Source organism: Myxocyprinus asiaticus, chromosome 23, assembly GCF_019703515.2.
Source record: "Myxocyprinus asiaticus isolate MX2 ecotype Aquarium Trade chromosome 23, UBuf_Myxa_2, whole genome shotgun sequence".
Classification (NCBI taxonomy): Eukaryota; Metazoa; Chordata; class Actinopteri; order Cypriniformes; family Catostomidae; genus Myxocyprinus; species Myxocyprinus asiaticus.
Window position 1 is genome coordinate 30,065,001 of NC_059366.1, and position 23,334 is coordinate 30,088,334.

General features: G+C 38.7%; 1 protein-coding gene and 1 pseudogene across 2 annotated transcripts; both read left to right on the forward strand.

Annotated features, from left to right (window-relative positions):
- Nucleotides 1-7,830: 7,830 nt before the first annotated feature.
- LOC127414301 (pyroglutamylated RF-amide peptide receptor-like) lies at nucleotides 7,831-10,181 on the forward strand (annotated as a pseudogene).
- A 1,186-nt stretch (nucleotides 10,182-11,367) lies between these two features.
- LOC127414299 (40S ribosomal protein S24-like) lies at nucleotides 11,368-14,524 on the forward strand. 2 transcript variants are annotated; one of them, XM_051652246.1, is made up of 6 exons: nucleotides 11,368-11,468; nucleotides 12,242-12,307; nucleotides 12,405-12,614; nucleotides 13,212-13,325; nucleotides 13,956-13,975; nucleotides 14,450-14,524. In XM_051652246.1, exons 1-5 carry the CDS (start codon nucleotides 11,466-11,468, stop codon nucleotides 13,959-13,961), a joined length of 399 nt encoding a protein of 132 aa, XP_051508206.1. In that variant the 5' UTR covers nucleotides 11,368-11,465; the 3' UTR covers nucleotides 13,962-13,975; nucleotides 14,450-14,524. The 2 variants fall into 2 exon arrangements, with proteins under 2 accessions (XP_051508206.1, XP_051508207.1); XM_051652247.1 differs by lacking the exon at nucleotides 13,956-13,975.
- The last annotated feature ends 8,810 nt before the right edge of the window (nucleotides 14,525-23,334 follow it).

The following is a 23,334-nucleotide window of genomic DNA, read 5'->3' on the forward strand; positions in this document are numbered from 1 at the left end:
TAACAACCTGTTGGTAGAAGGCTGACGCTGTCCGTGGTGCTAGAGCAGCCAGACAATGGCGAGTTACCGCGATGCGCATGAAAGTGAAACGACTTCAGTGGTAATGTTTTTTCAGTTTGAACTGAAACCGACACCGGAGAATGGTCTGTACGTGCTCGTTCATGAGGTGCGCACACCTACTCCTTTTTAGGAGTTCATGGCTGGGGAGAAGTGTGCTTTTACCCAGTTGACATTAGACCAAATGGCAAAGCAGCAAGTCTCTGTGTTTGCTCAGTAGTGCCTCTGATTGGCTAGTAATAAAGAATCACTGAGGTAATTCAAAACACACACTCCGTTCATTTTCAATGGGGCGAGCGCTGCATCGATACATTTCGTGAATGAAACAGACTGAAATGAAGGACTTTAAATTGATATGCAGTTCCCTCAAAGGCATATCTAAAAAGCTGCCTGTAGCGTGGTGTAATTGGTACATGCAGTACGCGTCCTTCAGATCTATTAACGCAAATCAGTCCTGAGGATGGATGTGCGATATGATCTGTTTCTGAGTTAACATTTTAAATGGGCACGTCGCGAGCGCGCGATTCAAGCATCACAGAACTAGAATGGGCTGAAGCCCGCCGTCCTTCTCCAGAACATGGAAATAATGGCTGAAAATCCCGCTGTGTGTGTCGCAGTCTGTGCACAGACTGGTCGGACCACAGATTGTGCTCGATCGTTGTAAACACCAGCTCTGACACGCCCGTGAGGACTTGCCACGCATTCGAATGTGAAACAACCTCTTTCATGTTCTATGCGAGAACATTGTGTATTTCGGCTTGTAACACCGCCGCGTCTTCGGACAGAACTGTGGAAGACAGATCACCGTTGAAACAGGGCGGCCGACGTGCAAATTGTATCGTATAACCATTTCGATTGTTTTTAGCAACCAGTCAGAATGCCGGTAAGAGCTTGCCATTCGTCCGCATAGTGGGACAGAGGGCAATTTGGTATGTTCATAACATGATATAATGCCCCGCTCACCATTGGGAAGTGGTTGCGCATAATGTGTGGGCTTTGAAGTGGGAAAGCTCTCTATTGAAAAAGTGTGAGCGTCTCGTGCGAGTGCTGTACTCTTTTTGCAATCTTTGTATGTTCATACATGATATAATGTGCCGCTCACCATTGGGAAGTGGTTGCGCATAATGTGTGGGCTTTGAAGTGGGAATAACTTTTGTCTTCCCCGTGGTCCACTTTATTAAGAAGAGTGGAATCGCTGTGTGAGCAAACTGAATAGGACACGTGCCAGGATTTTGTCAGTTCGTTATGAACTCCCAGGATGAGCAAATCTATGGAACGCAGTCGCTTGACTGTGTCCGGACTGCACACATCATTCATTAATGTGAGATTTTTCAGGTTTCTCTGGAGATTACCCGAGACCGAGCTCTTCGACTGCCCTTGAAAGGATGCGAAGCATCTCCTTTTCAGTGGTGTGTGCATGCTCCTCGCCCTCGCTGGACATTGACCACTCGCCAGATGTAGCGAGAGACATATGATCATCCCCAGCGTCAGAACCACCGAACGTGACGAGACCGCATGCTCCTACAGAGGGCCAAAGCTCGTCACGCACGTCATGCACATACTGTAGTACGCAGTACATGGAGATTGAGGGACTTGCAGTGTGTGTGCCGGCACGAGATCGGCACCTCCACCTCAAATTCATCCTGCTTGACCTCACAGCCCCACTGTGCCTCCTCGTGTGATCACTCGGGAGTCACAGAAGAGGCAGGTGGGAGGCCACGTGAGGTTGAACCGTCCCTCAGAACGAGGGTGATTTGCGAGCGAAGCATCTTGAGACTCATGCCCTCACAGTGAGGGCAGTCTGTCTCTATGAGAGCTGTCTCTGCGTGGGCGTGCCCCAGACAGCGAATGCTGCTCTCATGCTAATCCGATGGCGGAATATGTCCCTCGCATAAGAAAACACTTACAGAACGACATCTTTAAAAAGACACGAACTTGTAAGCGGCTCTTATATATATATGCACACATATATAAACACATAAATATACACAATAACACAATAGCTTATAAGGATACAAAACTCCTGCCGAAGTGCTGTAGGGAATCAGGCCTGTTCACCAGCGAAGCATCAAGGCGGAGTAAATGTTCACCAGAACACTGCAGGGGAGCGGAGAGTCTTCTCGTTGCTGTGAAGATCCCTCCCGCTGACTCATGTATGTTGAAGGCGAAGTAGTAGAGCGCTGTCATTAAAGAAGAAAATTCTGAGGAATGGTGTTTTCGCACCTGCTTTTACAGCAGACAGCTTCGCACCTAAAAGGGCCGGGCTCACACACCATAGCCAATATCAGAATTGCCGTTATTGTAGAAAGGTTTCAATTAGGTAGTGTAGAAGGACACTCCCCATATGCGTCAGCTTAGTGACGCAATGTCAAGTGTACTGAGTCGTAAGGGAACTGGTGTTATTCAAGTCAAAAATGGTTGTATTTTGTTTTGTATTTAGCTTGCAAAGATGCGCGAGCGCATAATATACTCGAGGCACTTAAGGCATGTGCGAACAAGAGCGTCCAGACACCTAGCGCACCCTCCTTGGACTGACCTATCTTTTTTCCAAGTGTCCTAGCAGCAGTAATTACTAATGTGTAGGAAAAAAAAAAAAAAGAAAAAAAAAAACACTTCAGGAATTTCGGAGCGGAAATGCACGTATTGCGCAACATTTTAAGTATCCCCACGAAATCCCCACATTTTTTCGTTTTAATATGGTGTTGAAAATTACTAATCCACACATTGGAAGATAAAAAATCAACAGTTTCTTTCTATAGGACTGAAAATCCATCTCTCTCAGTGCATCTCTCTCATCATCTTTCTCCGTGCAGACACTGTTTAACGTGCATATGCTCTCGTAAAGGTACAGAGCGCTAGTTTTTTTTTTTTTTTTTCTCGCACAGTAAAAAAGCGCATTTTCTCTCATTAATTCGCCTTTAGAGATGAAGAGCCGAATGAAACATTTTGTTAAACCCCGATTATACTTGTGCCTGGAAATCATGAGCTGCTCAGTATCCAAAATGTAAGAATACATCTCATTAGGTAAAGTTTCAAAACGTAAACATTAATTGGACATGACAGTGATATTTGAAATGAACAGAAGCAAAATCACTCTGGCTATTAGGCTATTATTATCAGAGATGTTCAGCTGCAGGGTGAAGATGACAATTTAAAAGTTTACTTCATTATCATCCTCATAACACACTTGTTACATTTCTCATTTCTGGACTATATAGGTATTTTGTTTTTTGCTTTGATATCAGTTACTATTGGTCATGTTTGAGTTGTCTGATTTCATGTTTATATATCCATTCTTAATTTCACATATTAGACCTAGTATCTACCCACTATATATTAAACATCACAAACGATTTAGTAGTGTGACACATTTTTGTTTAAAAGGAGTGGTTGTTTTGTGTTGGGTATGTTTTATTTGCCTGAGCCATTTTTATGTTGTCAATATAAATGCTGTTCAATGAGTCAGTACTGCTGCAACCACAAGGGGGCGCTGTTTACGGATGTTAGTGGCACGCGAACTTTCAGCCCTCAGACACTGGCAAGCCACGCCTGAGAAAGGCCACTAATTTGTGTCTTGTCTTGTTTTCTCCTGATTTCTCTGGTATGTTCTATGTCAAAGTTGTGAAATACAACATTTCTCATGTCAAAACATATTAAGCGTCATCTACTTGGGGTTTCATGTAAAAGAATTCGTTAGTTTAAAAGACATGTCTAGTTTTCTAAAGTTTGAGTTTCCCCCACTGTAATTAGTTTAACAGAGCAATTGTAACGGTCGTTCAAGGCAAGTGAATGGGCCAAAATGGCGCCTGCACCCTAGCCATTGTATTTTGTGATTATTTTCGGCTCAGTTTTTGTGTTTAAATAGTGAAACGGCTCCACATACGTCTTGTAATATGTTGTTTATTTAAATCACATTTTATCAAAATTTCCAGTGGTTATTTCTGTTCAAATGTTATGTTTGATGTCAAATTGTAGTATTAATGGTGTACATGTTGTACAATGACGTCAAATGTTAAAGAGTTTTACATACAACCTGCACAGTTATATGTCAGCATTGCTCACAGAAGAAAACCCTAAAAATGGCTAACTTTGTGGGTCATCGTTTAATATTCAAAGCATTTGAGTGAATTATATGGTGATACATTACTAGAGGTAGAATATAAAATTAAGAAAAATGTATCATTATTTAATTGCTTTATTATATATAGGCCTATGTAGCTGCTCCTGCTCCAAGTGGGATTCAAACCAGGGTCTCCAGTATGGGAGGAAGGCACACTAATGAAGAGGCTAAAGGCTACAGCTTCTAGCATCACTCACTATTGGCCTGTTGAGGACAGGGGAGTGAGGTTTACACATACTGCACAGCTATCATGTACCAGCTTGTTCCTGTTACACTCATCCCCCTAAACCTCACTACCATATGGTCATGGCACCATTGTAACCAGTCGTGCTCCAAGCGGGATTCAAACTGGGGTCTCTAGCATGGGAGGCAGGCGCGCTAACGAGGAGGCTTAAGGCTACAGCCTCTAACATCATTCGCTAGTGCGCCTCTTGAGGATGGGGAGTGAGGTTTACACGTACTGCACAGCTATCATGTACCAGCTGGCTCCCGTTACATACAGGTGCATCTCAATAAATTAGAATGTCGTGGAAAAGTTCATTTATTTCAGTAATTCAACTCAAATTGTGAAACTTGTGTATTAAATAAATTCAATGCACACAGACTGAAGTAGTTTAAGTCTTTGGTTCTTTTAATTGTGATGATTTTGGCTCACATTTAACAAAAACCCACCAATTCACTATCTCAAAAAATTAGAATACATCATAAGACCAATAAAAAAACATTTTTAGTGAATTGTTGGCCTTCTGGAAAGTATGTTCATTTACTGTATATGTACTCAATACTTGGTAGGGGCTCCTTTTGCTTTAATTACTGCCTCAATTCGGCGTGGCAGGGAGGTGATCATTTTGTGGCACTGCTGAGGTGGTATGGAAGCCCAGGTTTCTTTGACAGTGGCCTTCAGCTCCTCTGCATTTTTTGGTCTCTTGTTTCTCATTTTCCTCTTGGCAATACCCCATAGATTCTCTATGGGGTTCAGGTCTGGTGAGTTTGCTGGCCAGTCAAGCACACCAACACCATGGTCATTTAACCAACTTTTGGTGCTTTTGGCAGTGTGGGCAGGTGCCAAATCCTGCTGGAAAATGAAATCAGCATCTTTAAAAAGCTGGTCAGCAGAAGGAAGCATGAAGTGCTCCAAAATGTCTTGGTAAACGGGTGCAGTGACTTTGGTTTTCAAAAAACACAATGGACCAACACCAGCAGATGACATTGCACCCCAAATCATCACAGACTGTGGAAACTTAACACTGGACTTCAAGCAACTTGGGCTATGAGCTTCTCCACCCTTCCTCCAGACTCTAGGACCTTGGTTTCCAAATGAAATACGAAACTTGCTCTCATCTGAAAAGAGGACTTTGGACCACTGGGCAACAGTCCAGTTCTTCTTCTCCTTAGCCCAGGTAAGACGCCTCTTACATTGTCTGTGGTTCAGGAGTGGCTTAACAAGAGGAATACGACAACTGTAGCCAAATTCCTTGACACGTCTGTGTGTGGTGGCTCTTGATGCCTTGACCTCAGCCTCAGTCCATTCCTTGTGAAGTTCACCCAAATTCTTGAATCGATTTTGCTGGACAATCATAAGGCTGCGGTTCTCTCGGTTGGTTGTGCATCTTTTTCTTCCACACTTTTTCCATCCACTCAACTTTCTGTTAACATGCTTGGATACAGCACTCTGTGGCAATGAATGTTTGTGGCTTACCCTCCTTGTGAAGGGTGTCAATGATTGTTCTCTGGACAACTGTCAGATCAGCAGTCTTCCCCATGATTGTGTAGCCTAGTGAACCAAACTGAGAGACCATTTTGAAGGCTCAGGAAACCTTTGCAAGTGTTTTGAGCTGATTAGCTGATTGGCATGTCACCATATTCTAATTTTTTGAGATAGTGAATTGGTGGGTTTTTGTTAAATGTGAGCCAAAATCATCACAATTAAAAGAACCAAAGACTTAAACTACTTCAGTCTGTGTGCATTGAATTTATTTAATACACGAGTTTCACAATTTGAGTTGAATTACTGAAATAAATGAACTTTTCCACGACATTCTAATTTATTGAGATGCACCTGTATATGTGTATATGTGATTACAAATGTGATGATTATTCACATATGGTGAAGTTGTAAAGAAAGTGATACTAAATCAGAGTGATGTTATATCTGTTGAATATGCTTTTATTATAAAGACGACATATTTTTTCACATTAAGAAAAAAAATTAAATGAGTTTAATAAAGACGCTGACAAGTCACGACTGAGGAAAGCCACTAAATTGTCTTATCTTCTTTTTTCCTGATTTCTCAGGCAAGAATGTATCTGTCACGCAGGTCCTATGACTGGGACCTGTAACAGTAGCAAGGTATCCTCTCATTCATATGTTTATTACATTTAGCCAACCGGGCCAGTGGAAAAAATACTCAGCGTTGAGCCCTGTTATTATTATTATTATTTTTCTTTTATTTAAACTTATGAACAATCAGTAAAATAACTGAACCATCTGGAAAAACCTGAGCAATGTGTAGAATGGGTATGCAGACTTCGTATTATCTAGAAATTTAAACTTGAATTTTATGTTCTCTAAAATTCGTCCCTTCAACTTATTTGAAGTGTAATATAAATGTCTTCTGCAGCAAAGATTTTCTTGCAAACAAGTTAAAATGTGATCATGTCAGACGTGTAGGAGTCTGCCAGATATGATAAAATCCTTCGCATTCCCACTGAAAACTGTCTCAAAAACTAGTGAGCTTCCTTCCAAGTCAGCTATTTGGTTTATGAAGCACAAAACAAAACAAAAATAATAAAATGCTGTATGAGTCAGTGGAGGCAGTTCACTAGGTTTTGAGACCCAGCCAATCTGTTATGAGGAACCCTTATTAGCATCAAGGGAAATGCTGCTCATTCAGTGCGAAGAGACTACCAGCTACCTTTCACCTGCTCTGACTGTTGGAGACACTGTAAAACTTTAATTTCTTTCAGCCGTTTCTAAAAACAAAGGTTTATATATGGGGGGTACGAAGATTACACCCGAAGTGTTGGAGCAACTACTGCAATTTTATAACCTTACTCGTCAGGAGTTTATTAAGACGTACAAGATTCAGCCGCTCCCCATATTGATCTGTTTCTCACACACACCAATCATATCGCTTCTGAAGATATGGATTTAACCACTGGAGTCTTATGGATAACTTTTATACTGGCTTTATGTGCTTTTTTTTTTTTTAGCTTTAAAATTTTTGTACACATTCACTTGCATTGTGAGGATCAACAGAGCTGAGCTATTCTTCTAAAAATCTTTGTTTGTGTTCAGCAGAAGAAAGAAAGTCATACACATCTGGGATAGCATGAGGGAGAGTAAATGATGAAATAATTTTAATTTTTTCAGTGAACTACTCCTTTAAGGATTTGAACAACTTTATTATAAATCTATAATGTAATTTAGGGCTATGACTGTTCCATAGGAATGTTGGTCCTGGACCAACAAAGGATGTTGATATACTTCAGTAAATCTTCATTTTTATGCTGAAAAATGTAAACAAACAAACAAACAAATAAATTAATACATTCTTGAATTTTACTTGGCAGATGTAGAGCAAAAAAGATCTCAGAGGACTCATTTAACTCAGAAAATGTTAAATGGTTAACATTTAAAATTATTTCTAGGTATGTTGGTGTGCAAAACAGTCCCTTTTGTCCAGACCACTGCCATAGTGACTGCCATTCTCACTATGACCTACATTCCTGTGGGGAGGTACCAGGGGATCGTACACCCTCTGAAAATTAAAAGACAGTACACCCCACAAAGAGCATACAAAATGCTGGGTGAGTAGTTTGACAACCTAAATTCTTCCATTTTTTTATTTGAGTTTTCTGTTTGCAGAATTAATTTATTTCTTACAATTATGCATTTGATAATGCATAATTTGCATTATGCATTGTGCATCTTTGCATAATGTATCTTAGTAATAACATTTTCATTCTTTGTTAGGGATTGTCTGGATTGCAGCCATGTCAGTTGGGTCCCCAATGCTGTTAGAGGTACTGTACTTTTCAGGGATTTTTGCTGAATTTTTTTCCATTCAAACATTCTGTGAGTGTATTATCCATTACACAAATGTGCCTAAAGGATAACCACCAAACATTTATGTATTTTAAAGGCTGTCAGGTCTCTTCTGGTCCAGAGCAAAAAGAAACAGAAATTAGATGATTCGTGAAAAGTATGTTTATTTTTCTGTTTAGTGTAACGCAAAACTTCAGAAGCACTCAAAAATTGTTACAATTAATATTGTTTTCCATATCCTGTTTTTCTGTGTACAGGTGAAATATGACTTCCTATACGATCTCCATCATGTATGCTGTCAGGAGCACTAGAGCTCGACAGCCAACAGGAAGCAGTATGCAACCTTCATTCTAGTGTTCCTCTTCCTCCTGCTCCTTGCAGCCATGCTGCTACTCTACACCAGAATTGGCATTGAGCTCTGGATTCGCAAACAAGTTGGGGACTTCTCAGTGCTAATTACCATGAACCACAGGGATGTCAGCAAAATATCCAGGTAACTTTTTATTAACCAGTTGGTGATTTCAGTCTTTTACCTTCCTAAAACACATATTGTATGTTGCTGACTTTGATGCAAATCGTTTTTTTGTCTTTTAACAGAAAATTTAAACAGTTCATTCAAAATTAAAATTACAAGAGAATTTTGAAGAATCTTTAAATAGATCTTTTCCATGCATTCTTCTGGTTCTATACTTCTAGTTTTTTGAAGCCATGTTAGCTATACATGATAAAAGTATGCTTACACAAAACTATTGTATGATTTCAAAAGACTTGAAACGTAGTACATGAGTTGTTAGGACTACTTTAATGGAGATTTTATAGAGCTTTTTTGTCCTTTTTGGAGCTTGACAGCCTGTAGTCAATATGTGACAGCATATGGGTATGGAATGACATCAAGGTGAGTAAATATAAATAATAACAGAATTTTCAGTTGAAAATTTAAATGAACTCTTCATTTAAATGACATTAATTAGATTTCTGATTAATTAAGTGTTGCCAATTCTCCCTCTTTATGGAGCAGAAAGAAGCAATGGGCCATCAAGATGATGGTCACCATTGTTGTGCTGTTTACTGTGTACTGGGCACATTTCCATACAGTTCACATGCTGTTTGAGTACAGTAAGAAAATCAAAGTCTTCAATCATATATCTGTGCACGTTACACTCTCAAGTGTGAATCCTATCAACTGAGCTTTTGTTGTTTCCAGGTTACCTGGACAAGAAGTATGATTTCATAGTCAATATGATTATTGCCATTGCACAGGCCACTGGTTTTTCTAATTCTTTCAACAATCATATTATCATGAATGAGAAAGAAGAACTGCATGTCCACCATTTTTCTCTGCATTAGGAGGCCCAATCACCGTGTTGATGTGAAGAACAAATCGAAAGTACATTTCTAAAAGTCTGCCAGACAGGAAGAAGACATCTCTGTCATACCCAGAATACATCTAGTTGATCAGGTGCAATCTGTAAGGTCAAACATGCGAACATCTCTATCCTTTCTGGAAGAGAACATTTCTGTTGAGAGCAGTAAGGTGCATATAAGATGTATTAGCGAATGATCTCATAATGTAACATAAAACTTGTTCCAAAAGCCACCAAGGCCATGACAAATCATTACATAAAAATAGAAAAGAAAAAGTTGTATGTCTTTGATGTGTAAATATAATGTGGTGCCTGCAAAATCTACTCTTCAGATTGCTTCATCTGAGAAAGTATATTTTAATATAATTAGACTTAATATATTTTGTATTATTTTAAAATAAATTTGACACTCAAATACATTGCATTGATGTTGTTTTTGTGTCCATGTTGTTTGTGTTGCTCATTGTCAAATCAAAGCAAAGTACATTATTCAAGAGGAGGCACATTGTGATCCCACAAATAAGACAGGAAAACAACCAGACAAACAGTTAAAGGAATAGTTCACCCAAAATGTAAATTCTCCCATCATTTACTCACCCTCATGCCATCCCAGATGTGAATGACTTTCCTTCTTCTGCTGAACATATCTCAACTCTGTCGGTCCATTCAATGCAAGTTAATGGTGGCCAGAACTTTGAAGGTCCAAAAAGCATATGCAGGCAGCATATTAGTAATCCATACAACTCCAGTGGTTAAATCCATGTCTTCAGAACGATATTATAGGTGTGGGTGAGAAACAGATCAATATTTAAGTCCTTTTTTACTATAAATTCTCCTCCCTGCCCAGTAGGTGGTGAAATGCACGAAGAATGTAAATCACCAAAAACATAAAAGAAGAAAGTGAAAGTGGAGACTTATAGTAAAAAAGGACTTAAATATTGATCTATTTCTCATTGTTTCTGAACATATAGGTTTACCCACTGGAGTCGTGTGGATTACTTTTATGCTTCCTTTATGTGCTTTTTGGTGTTTCAAAGTATTGGACCCTGTTGACTTGCATTGATTGAACCAATATAGCTGAGATATTTTATAAAAAGCGTGAGTGATGATGAGTGAATTTTCATTTTTTGGTGAACTGTTCCTTTAAGACAAATTAGTTTCAACTTCAGGTTGAATAAATTAATATTTTCTCTTAGAATGAATTACTGTAAAAGAGAATGTGTCTCTTCTGTGATATCTGCATTAAGACTAATGTTTTTTGATCGAGGTAAGGACCAATAACTGGACGAGATGGTGCACTACTGACACCTAGCTGTAGGTAACTATTTGTCGGAATTTCAGAACATTCGTGAATTTAAGTAGTACGTTTGTTGTTTAAAGATACGTTTTTCCACGTTGTATTTATTTTACATACACGCATGTTAACATAAATTGGACATTTTCAAAGCCGTCATGACTTACACTGTGAATTTAGGGCTGTCCACTGATTTAAAGTACTTGTAAAATTACCAATATAATGAATTAATTAAACTATTTCATTAATTCGTGAAACTAGAATTAATTTAATGAAAACGAATCGTGTTAAGTTGCTTTAGATGGGACTGTGGGGGTACACGAGACAAAAACGTTTGGAAAACACTGCTATAGGTTATTATGTTTCGTATAACACTTACATGTGGTTGTAGATAATAAAAAGTCTTACCTAAAAAAATAAAATCTTACATTTTAAAATTAAGATTCGTGGGCTATAGAGACGATTAGCTGTCGCCATTCAGTCAGGCAGTGCCTCAGTACACCACAACTCGGCTCAGGCATATTGTCGGACACCTTCAGGCCCTTTTTCCTTTTCCTCGTCCCTGAGCGAGACGACGCCAAGATGGTGAGTCGAGTCTAGACAAATGATAACGGAAAATCTGACTTAATCTTCACAATCCAACAGTGTTCAAGTATTATTGTCACCTTAAAGCACACTCTGGATATATTGTAATTAATATTTGGTTTCATTGGGAAGATATAAATTTATTTTAATGCATATTTTCGGTAGTCTGTATGATGAAGGTATCTCAACATCGTGAGTATCAAACATCGTGCTGCTCCCACTCAGCGGCCAAAAAGTTTAAAAATCAACAGTGTAGTCCACATATTTATCCGTACACATGATATGGATATCGTATTAAACTGGAAGTTTACTTTAGTGTGCCCAGTGTTTAGTTTTGAGTTCATGGAGCTAATGGGGCTAAGCTGCTAAAAATGGTTTCATGCACACTGAAATGTTGTGTCTTGTGGTCATGTACATGCATATAAAGATATACAGGATGTCAACATGAGTTTTAGTAGTATGGGCATTAATTTACACTTGGAATTAAATTGTTTTTTTTTTTTTGTTCTGCCAATTGCAATTAGCTGTTAAGCATTTGTTGAGGGAAATCTTGCGAGTGTTGGGCTTGGGGTACTGAATCCTGTTATCTTTGAAAAACCATCCCGCAGACTTAATTTCCAACCCAGTTTTTAATAGGCATACTTTTATTTTTCAAATTAACCCCAAGATTTTGATGACCTGGTTCAAGGTTTGTTTTGGGTTGGATTTAAACTGTTTAGACCTTGCTCTTGAGAGTTTTCACCAGGTTTCTTATAAATGTCCCTCTTTTGCAGAACGACTCCATCACTGTCAGGACCCGAAAATTTATGACAAACCGACTGCTTCAGAGGAAGCAAATGGTAAGTGGGAGGCAAACGTTGGATGCTGGCTGATTAGAATGAACATACATTTTTAGTATGCATTTGCTCAGTCATGTTTGTTATCTTTCTGTTTTAGGTTGTCGATGTCCTGCATCCAGGCAAAGCAACTGTCCCAAAGACGGAGATCAGGGAAAAGCTTGCCAAAATGTACAAAACCACCCCAGATGTGGTGTTCGTCTTCGGCTTCAAAACTCAGTTTGGTGGTGGCAAGACAACAGGCTTTGCCATGGTCTACGACTCATTGGACTATGCTAAGAAGAATGAGCCCAAATATAGGCTGCAAAGGGTAGGCCACTGACTGATGCTTTCTTTGCTGAAAGGAATGGGGCATAATTTGAAAACTTTCAGCACTCTCACAGAAGGGGTGGTTTATCTAAAACTAAAAGTTCTGTAATTTACTTCACCCTCATGTTATACCAAACCCGTATGACTTTCCTTATGGCTTTCTTCTGTGAACACAGGAGGAGATGGTTAGGACTGACAGCCTCAGTCACCATTCACTTTCATTACATCTTTTCCATACAATGAAAGTGAATAGAGACTGAGGCTGTCAGTCCTAACCATCTCCTCCTGTGTTCCACAGAAGAAAGTCATAAGGGTTTGGTACGACATGAGGTTGAAGTAAATGATGGCAGAACTTTAATTTTTAGACAAACCATCCCTTCTGTGAGAAAGTTCTGAAAGTTTTCAAATTATACTACCTCACATCTCCTCTGTGTTCCATGGATGTAAGTCATACAGGTTTGGAGTAACACGAGTAAATTGACATTTTCATTTTTGGATGAACTATGCCTTTATTAGTGCTGTAGTAACTTGTGCAGACTCATTTAAGTGAATGTTAATGTGTGTAGCGGTTATATGGCATGTTTTATCTGTCCTCCAGCATGGCCTGTATGAGAAGAAAAAGACATCTAGAAAACAGCGCAAGGAACGCAAGAACAGAATGAAGAAAGTTAGAGGAATCAAGAAAGCCAGTGTTGGTGCTGCTGGCAAAAAGGTAAATGTTTATTAAACCTCCGTTTCTGTCTGATCTCATGGTATGGAGCTGCGCATTTTCATTTATTTGTATTTTTTGGACATTATTGATCGTCTTGGATTTAATGTATAATTTGCCATCTTTCCTCTTATCAAATGTACATCCGGACTGTAGAAGGTAAATGCTTTCACAAGTAGACTAACTGCTGTGGAAGGAGAGTCTGCAGTGATCTGTCAAGTTAACTCCCAAAATTTAGCTGCTGTTTTGATGGCAAATGTGACTGACCATTATGTTGTTGTGAACTACATACATGGCTTGGTTGGAAATAATTTTTATAGGCACCTCTGTTTAATCCCGTGTGATTAGTGAAAGTAGTGTGCTTGAATGGTGCTTTAATAGTGAAGTGGTAGAATATTTACTGGTAGAAATTAGTAAAATAAGCTATATTACAATTGCTGTCTGAAAATGCTTTATTTACTAGTATCCATGTGATTGTCCCATAGGCAAAGTGTTTATGGGACATACTTCACATTTTCAGCATGTAATTGCTGTATTTCAGAGAGCAATTCTAGACATTGACAGTGTTGGTTCAAAGATCTAATTTGCATTTAAAAATGTTTGCCCCCTTTTGCCTCCCTCGGACCTTTACAGAAGTGAGGTTTCAGGAGAAGGTAGAGTGGAAATCGGCATGGTGTGCTGATGTGATCCACTTTTACCAGTTACTTGAAGTGCTTTGCATGTTAAATCCCAATGCCTCACCCCACCTGCAGATGTTTAAAGGAACATGTATTTCTATCTTGGATAAAAGATCAGCTTTTTTGTGTACGACTAAGTTGTTCCAGTATACACTATCTACAACTAACTTGACAATTGACAACCACAAATTTTTAGCATGCTGTGTGTGCTAAGCGTTCTTTCATTTGAGAAAAACTAGCAACTTGACTGCATGTCTGCAAGTGTGACATTGCTCACGTGAATTTTCAGAAACAACCTGTCCCTCAGTTTATATACCCTACCCTGTTGAATGATCAAATGTGAACATTTGTCTTTGATAAACAGGATATTTAGGTTTTATTTAAAGTAGTTTGCCAGTGATGTAATGTAGTATAATTCTCACTGTAATTTCTTGTCTGTCTTTCTTACAGTAAGATCTTCAGGGAAGACCATCGTCCTGAAAATGTTCTTGTACGTTGTCAACAAATAAATTTGTTAAAAATGGATTTTGATGTCTGAGTGTTCAGTTGAAAGTGGAAAATCTTTTCCATTGTTTTGCTTCAATAGCATATGGCTGTGATGATGTCTTATGCAGATAGTAAATATAATATCTACCCCTGGAGGAATTTGTTACCCTTTAGAGTAGCTTCACCTGCAGCAGCTTTTTGCAAAATGGAACCTTTGTACAGATTTTCAGGACATCTTAGTACTTAATACGGTGATTGTTGACTTTGCAAGATGAAAGAGGAGATAATGATCACATATTTTGGCTTGTAATCTTTGTTTTGTGTCGTTTCTACTAACGACATACCAATATATCAGCCAAACTGATGAATCGACCAATGTTTTGCTATTTTGATGTTATCGGCCTATCTTTCCTGCTTGGCTGATTTATTAGTTCCTTTGAAGTCTGTTCCAAGTCTGCTGATTAGCTGTGGCAATGGATTATAAAAAATTATTTTATTTTTTTTGCCAAATTTTATCAAATTAATTTTTTTTTCAGCAATCTTATGTACATCTCATTTGCCACAATGACATTGTATTGGGTGCGTTATTGGACTAAGGCCAACTTGCTCTCTAAATATCAGCATCTGTATTGACTATTGTAAAATACATGTTGATCAAACTCAAAATTCTTACTGTTCTTTAACCTACATTAACTGTATCGCACATTTTCCTACTGGTTTGCCACCCTTGCTTGCTTATAATGGCTTCTCCATAAATATTAATGTGTCTGGTAGAAATATCTGTAGCCTAGTTAGGATCAGAATAATGCTTAGTTTTAGTATATTTGAAGTCAGAAGTTTACATACACTTAGTTGAAGTCATTAAAAGTGATAAATAAAAAAAAAATATATATATATATATATATATATATATATATATATATATATATATAATACAATTTTGTCATGCCCAGTTCCCAATGCCCTCTTAAGTCCTCGTGGTAGTGTAGTGAATCGCCTCAATCCGGGTGGCTGAGCACGAATCTCATTTGGCTCCGCGTATGAGACCGTCAATCCGCGCATCTTATCACGTGGCTTGAGTGCGTTACTGCGGAGACCTAGCGTGTGTGGTGGCTCGCGCCATTCTCTGCGGCATCCACGCACAACACGCCCCACTGAGAGCGAGAACCACATTATAGCGACCATGAGGAGGTTAACCCAACGTGACTCTACCCACCCTAGCAACCGGGCCAACTGGTGGCTTAGGAAGCCTAACTGGAGTCACTCAGCATGCTCTGGATTCGAACTTGCGACTCCAGGTGTAATAGAGTCTTTACTTGCAGATCTACCTAGGCCCCCCATTAAAAGTCGTTTTGTAACCACTCCACAGATGTAATATTAGCAAACTATCATTTTGGTAAGTCATTTAGGACATCTACTTTGTGCATGACATGAGTTATTTTTCCAACAATTATTTATAGACAGATTGTTTGCTTTTAATTGACTATATCACAATTCCAGTGGGTCAGAAGTTTACATACACTAAATTAACTGTGCCTTTAAGCAGCTTGGACAATTCCAGAAAATTATGTCAAGCCTTTAGACAATTAGCCAACTGAACTGGAGGTGAACCTGTGGATGTATTTTATGGCTTACCTTCAAACTCAGTGCCTCTTTGCTTGACATCATGGGAAAATCAAAAGAAATGAGTCAAGACCTCAGAAAAACAAATTGTGGACCTCCACAAGTCTGGTTCATCCTTGGGAGCAATTTCCGAATGCCTGAAGGTACCACATTCATATGTACAAACAATAGTATGCAAGTATAAACACCATGGGACCATGCAGCCATCATACCACTCAAGAAGGAGACACATTCAGTCTCCTAGAGATGAACGTAGTTTGGTGCGAAAAGTGCAAGTCAATCCCAGAACAACAGCAAAGGACCCTGTGAAGATGCTGGAGGAAACAGGTAGACAAGTATCTATATCCACAGTATAACGAGTCCTATATCGACATAACCTGAAAGGCTGCTCAGCAAGGAAGAAGCCAGTGCTCCAAAACCAACATAAAAAAGCCAGACTACAGTTTGCAAGTGCACATGGGGTCAAAGATCTTTTTGGAGAAATGTCTCTGGTCAGATGAAACAAAAATTTAACTGTTTGGCCATAATGACCATTGTTATGTTTGGAGGAAAAAGGGTGAGGCTTCCAAGCCGAAGAACACCATATCAACTGTGAAGCATGGGGGTGGCAGCATCATGTTGAGGGGGTGCTATACTGTAGGAGGGATTGGTGCACTTCACAAAATAGGTAGCATCATGAGGAAGGAAAATCTCAAGACATCAGCCAGAAAGTTAAAGCTCAGTCGCAAATGGGTCTTCCGAATAGACAATGACCCCAAGCATACCTCCAAAGTTGTGGCAAAATGGCTTAAGGACAACAAAGTCAAGGTACTGGAGTGGCCATTACAAAGCCCTGACTTCAGTCCGATGAAAAAGCGTGTGCGAGCAAGGAGGCCTGCAACCTCACTCAGTCACACCGGTTCTGTCTGGAGGAATGGGCCAAAATTTCAGCAAATTATTGTGAGAATCTTGTGGAAGGCTACCCAAAACGTTTGGCCCAAGTTAAACGATTTAAGGCCAATGCTACCAAATACTAACAAAGTGTATGTAAATTGCTGACCCCCTGGGAATGTGATGAAAGAAATAAAAGCTGAATTAAATCATCTCTACTATTATTCTGACATTTCACATTCTTAAAATAGTGATCCTAACTGACCTAAAACAGGGAATGTTTTCTACAATTAAATGTCAGGAATTGTGAAAAACTGAGTTTAAATGTATTTAGCTAAGGTGTATGTAAACTTCTGACTTCAACTGTATGTCTATTAACAGCTGCATGCATTAGATTTGAATAAGTGGTTTCAATTGGCTTTTATTTCCAAGTGTAGGTAAAGTACTTCTAAATTATCTGTCTTAGATATCAAGCAGACGTTAATTGTGCCATTGGATATTTTAAACTGTTAATATGTCAGTGCTATATATAAGAAAACTAGATTCATCAAAAGTTGACAATTAAAGGTTTCAGTGGACAGCAGTTGTTAGGTCATACTACAGATTTTCTGTTGCTTTCTAGGTATTTGGTCATGAAATAAACCTTATTTTTCTGAGCCATTTTTACGTAGTTATGGCTTTGTGCTTTGAAAATTAATTTTGTATTAGGCTTTATTTAATTGCCACACAGCATAATTATACAGGCTAATCAATTGTTTTAAATCATAATTGAGGCACTAGTGTTTTGTGCTACATAGTTAAAGGAATAGTTCACCCAGAAAATGGCAATTCTCTCATCATTTAGTCACCCTCATGCCATCCCAGATGTGTATGACTTTCTTCTGCTATGTTTCAGCTCTGTAGGTACATACAATGCAAATTAATGTGTACCAAAATTTTGAAGCTCCAAATGCACATAAAGGCAGCATAAATGTTATCCAGATGACTTCAATGGTTAAATCCATATCTTCAGTGGGTGAGAAACAGGTAAATATTTAAGTCCTTTTTTTTTAATAATACTGTTCACGAGACAGGGATTTAACCACCAGTTGTATGGATTACTTTTATGCTGCCTTTATGTGCTTTTTGGAGCTTCAAATTTTTGGTCACTATTCACTTGCAAAGTATGGACCTACAGAGCAATGAAGAAAGAAAGTCATACACATCTCAGATGGCATGAGGGTGAGTAAATGAAGAGAGAATTTTAATTTTTTGGTGAACTATTCCTTTTATTTATAGCACGTGCATTTATTTAATATAATTAATTTTAAGTGAAATCTGTGTAGATGTGCTGTTCTAGTCTGCATAAACAGTTAATTTATTGTCTCCATGAAATTAATTAGTAGCATTGATACCACCAACCTGTTCAAGGTCTGACTCTTGGTAGGAGGAGTGGGGGACCCTGCTTTGACAGTCTTGTGCAAATTATGTCTTCAGGGTTCCCATGTAACCACAGTAACCCAGGACCCCAGTAAACAGAGAGCTGTGTGTTGGGTTGGCAATTTGTGATTCACAAAAACACTGCAAGTAGAAGGGGGAAATCTGAGGAATTTATGCCTCTTTGTGTTCCTCAGGGCATTGCATTTCTCTGAGGAATGTTTTATTGACAACACACACAGGTGAATTGCAAAGCAAGCACTAAGCATGCACAGTGCTCAGAAACATAATGAGGAATGTAATTATGAATTATGCAATGTCTTCCCATTCATTCATTTCATAAAATTAGAAAATGTAGATCTAATACAAAGTAGAAAAAAATGCATGACAAAGTAAAAAGATCTGCTTGAAAGTCTTCTGTTTCTTAAAGGTTTAATGGGCATTTAGACAAAATTAAATTCAACCCTAAATGAAACTGTTGATCAGAGGCTGCAATGCAGGGCATTTATTCAACTTTATGGATATTATGCAATGTGCTTGCAAGACCTGTTTGACATTCTCTAAAGAATATTTCATTAGCATGCCTGTAAACAGCTATTAAAAATGCACATAATCACAGTTGATAACAATGGTGTTTCCCCCAAGCATCTCTGAGGTTTGCATTGCATTATAACATTTATTCACCTGGCAGATGTCCTTACCTAGGGCAATATGCAGCAATTATATTGTAACAATGATTATAGCTGCTCTCAAGGCCATATGAGTTTTCAGAGAGATAGAGAAATTGTTACACCTGAACCTGGATGATTTCCGACCACTTCGTATGTGCTCTTAGATTCAAAGGCAAGATGTTTACATCAAGCACAAGACAGAACATGTGTGCTGAAATGTAAAGGGATAGTTCACCCAAAAATGACAGATCTGTCATAATTAACTCACAATCAGTTTGTTCAAAACATGACAAAACGCCAAAAAACTACAAGACAAAATGATACATAAAAAATTAAAGTAGGAAGTTTTGTGTGAGCAACAGACTGAAATTTAAGTTATTTACTGAACATCTTGTTTGATATCCATGGTCACCATTCACTTTCCACATTAATTGTGGAAAAGAGCAGCTTGGGCATTCTGCTTTTAATAACTCCTTTTGTGTTCCACAGAAGAAAGACATGAAGGTGAGTGAAAAATGAGAATTTTTATTTTTGGGTGATCAATCCTTTTATATGAATGAATGAATGAATGAATGAATGAACGAACGAACATATGTTACACTTATATCATTTTTCTGACACTACACTCAAATTGCTTTACATAGTGAACAGGGGCTTATCCTCAACTACCACCAGTATGCAGCATCCACCTGGATGATGTGACAACAGTCATAGTGTGCCAGTATGCTCATCACACACCAGCTATTGGTAGAGAGGAGAGAGTAGATTGATAGAGCCAATTCATGAATGGGGATTATTAGGAGGTCATGATTGATAAGGGCCAATGGGGGGAATTTAGCTAGGACACCGGGTTACACCCTTACTCTTTTATGAGAAGTGCCCTGGGATTTTTAAAGAAATAGTGCCCCCAAAAATGAAAATTCTCTTATTATTTACTCACCCACATGACATCCCAGATGTGTATGAATTTTTTTTTCTTCTGCAGAAAACAAATGAAGATTTTAAAAGAATATTCCAGCTCTGTTGTTCTTCACAATGCAAGTGAATGGTGGCCAGAACTCTGAAGTCCAAATATCACATAAAGACATCATAAAAGTAATCCATACTCAAGTGGTTTAAAGGAATGTTCCAGGTTCAATACAAGTTAAGCTCAATCGACAGCTTTTATGGCATAATATTGATTACCACAAAAATTTATTGTGACTCGTCCCTCCTTTTCTTAAAAAAAAAGCAAAAATCTTGGTTCTGTTTCAAAAGTATAGCCACAAAACATAAAGAATATGCATGTAAAAATGATTTTAGTGAGATAAAATCACTAAAATCTGTGATCTTCTTTACTTTCTGTGTAAAGTTATTAATTTTACAACTTCATTACCATGATGATGTAATGTCAACAAACACTAAAATGCCTGAACAATTATGATTTAAACAACTTTACAGCTAAAATAATACACAAGTTTTAACAGAAGAATTAATGTAAGTGCTTATATAAAATTATAATCTTCACATTTCTGTGTTTAAACCCTCCAAAAATTGTCCCCATTCACTTCCATTGTAAGTGCCTCACTGTAACCTTGATTTTTGCTTTTTCTAACAAAAAGAGGGATGTCAAAAATGATTTTTGTGGTAATCAATATTATGCTACAAATGCTGTCGACTGAGCTTAACTTGTAATGAACCTGGAACATTCCTTTAATCAATGTCTTCTGAAGTGATCCAATCGGTTTTGGGTGAAAACAAACCAAAAGGAGTGAAAACTTCTTTTTGACTGTACATCTTGCGCCTGCAGTCTCTAGGCACGATCATGATTTCAAGCTTGATTACACTTCCCAGTGCTTGATGCAAGCACAGTGTACTAGATGGCACAACAGGAAGTGTAATCGAGCTTGAAATCACGATCGCAAAGAAGACTGCTGTCAAGATTTATAGGGGAAAAGGAATTCAATTTTGGTCAGTTCTCACTCAAAACCGATTGGATCGCTTCAGAAGACATTGATTAAAACTCTGAAATCTTATGGATTACTTTTATGATGCCTTTATGTGATATTTGGATCCTCAGAGTTCAGTCCACCATTCACTTGATGGACCCACAGAGCTGAAATATTCTTCTAAAAATCTTTATTTGTGTTCAGCTGAAGAAGGAAAGTCACACATCTCAGGTGACATGATAATTTTAATTTTTGGGTGAACTATCCCTTTAATGATCACAGAGTCAGGACCTTGGTTTAAGGTCTCATCTAAAAGACGATGCCTTTTTACAGTAGTGTGTAGCATTACGACCCACACAGACCGCAGGGTAAGCACCTCCGCTGGCCACACTAACACCTCTTCCAGTCTCAACCTTATGTTTTCTCAGGAGGTCCCATAGAGATACTACCAGTCTCAACCCTGTTTAACCAGAGCTGCCACTTGGGGGCCCTATTGGCCTGGTTTTGTGTCTTGACTCTGTGTAATAATCAGTCTCACACACACACATACACACACACCACACACAAGAACACGTTCCCTGTGGTGAGGCTGATTCAGTATTCCTCCAGCTGATTTATGCAGAACAATTCTCCACAGGAATGGCTGGAGCCAAGGAGAGGAGGGGGTAAAAACATCTCGAAAAAGACTGTGATAAAAAATAATTATCTCTGGTGTCACTGTAGCAACAATCTTTGAGGCCGACGTCAATGAAATATTGAACAGCATAATCACTTTGAATGTGATCTGAGGAGGGCTGGCGGTGGGTCAGGAGAGCCACAGGAGCGCGCTCAGAATGTTCCGGAAACGTGGGCTGAATGCAGAGTGGGGAGCGCACCACTGTCTGCAGTCATTTAATATGTCAAAACACTCTGGCTTCTCCGCGTCTGCAAACAGGGTTTCTGCCAGTTTGGTTTTTCTAAACGAATCTCACGTCTGAGAAACATATATAATTAATATCACATTGAATTATTTCTCGTTTTGATGCTGAATCCCGTGTTCTTCCATTTTGCATTGTGTATGGCAATATAAGGAGAGCGGGCTTTTCCTTTTTTAAGTTGTTTTCTTAACACAGACACAAAATGAGTTTGTCATGGTCTTGTTGCCAATTCTGAAGCCGTGCGAAAGCAGAATGCGGGCCCATGGTTCTCATGCCCCGGTAGGAGTCTGATTTCCTTGGGCTGGTGTTTAACTTAACTGCACAAAGCAAGCGGTCAGCGAAAAGTTTAATTTTAGCAACGTCATCACAATGAGCACGACCTTTTAGAGATATTTGCATAGAGGTCCTTGACGACAAAAGGTGCATACAGATGATCGTTTTTGGAGGTCACAGATTTAAAGAAGTACATCGTGAAGTTACAGCCATTGTCAGGCAATCTTACATAGTGTAGCTTCAATCGTTGTCATTCTATGTGATTATTGTTGTGGCATAATTTCGCTGTGCATTACTTCCATTGTATTTTAAACTATTGTTGGCTTTTAATTTTCTCGCAACCCTGGGCCACCATAGGTTCTGGCAAGGGGCATCACTTTTGGTTCACTTGGAACTCTTTAGTGAGATAAGAACATGGACGGTGCTAGGGTTGGTCTACCGGGGCTTAAGCCCCGAATGTTTGAATCATCTTAACATGTCAAATGTACCAGTACTTTGATATCAAGTTGACAGTTAAATGTAAATGCATTTTATTATTAATTACGAAATATAAATAAATGATACCAGCCTTTCTACACAGTATGGATAGTACCAAATACGAATCAGTTCTTGTAGGCGGTTGCTTTTTAGCACTCGTATGTATGTGCGTGGCACATGCAAGAAAGAGCTTGTGACTCGTGGCTCCAAAAAGTATTGAGTTGGTCCATCCAAATATAGCTCTGGAAAAATTACCCACTGCAAAATTATCAGTTTCTCTGGATTTACTATTTATAGGTACGTGTTTGAGTAAAATGAACATTTTTGTTTTATTCTATAAACAACTGACAACATTTCTCCCAAATTCCAAATAAAAATATTGTCATATTGTCACATATATATACTGATCAGACACAACATTAAAACCACCTGCCTAATATTGTGTAGGTCCCCCTCGTGCTGCCAAAACAGTGCCAACCCAAATGCTATTCTGAGATGCTATTCTTCTCAACACAATTGTACAGTTCGGTTATCTGAGACCGTAGTCTGGCCATTCTCTGTTGACCTCTCACATCAACAAGGCATTTCCGTCCACAGAACTACCCCTCACTGGATGTTTTTTGTTTTTGGCACCATTGGGAGTAAATTCTAGAGACTGTTGTGTGTGAAAATCC

What these genes read in the sequence shown, in the direction of transcription:
- LOC127414299 (XM_051652246.1), top strand. An exon ending in TGCTTCAGAGGAAGCAAATG is followed by an intron (nt 12,308 to 12,404) that starts GTAAGTGGGAGG and finishes TTTCTGTTTTAG; the next exon opens with GTTGTCGATGTCCTGCATCC. An exon ending in CCAAATATAGGCTGCAAAGG is followed by an intron (nt 12,615 to 13,211) that starts GTAGGCCACTGA and finishes TCTGTCCTCCAG; the next exon opens with CATGGCCTGTATGAGAAGAA.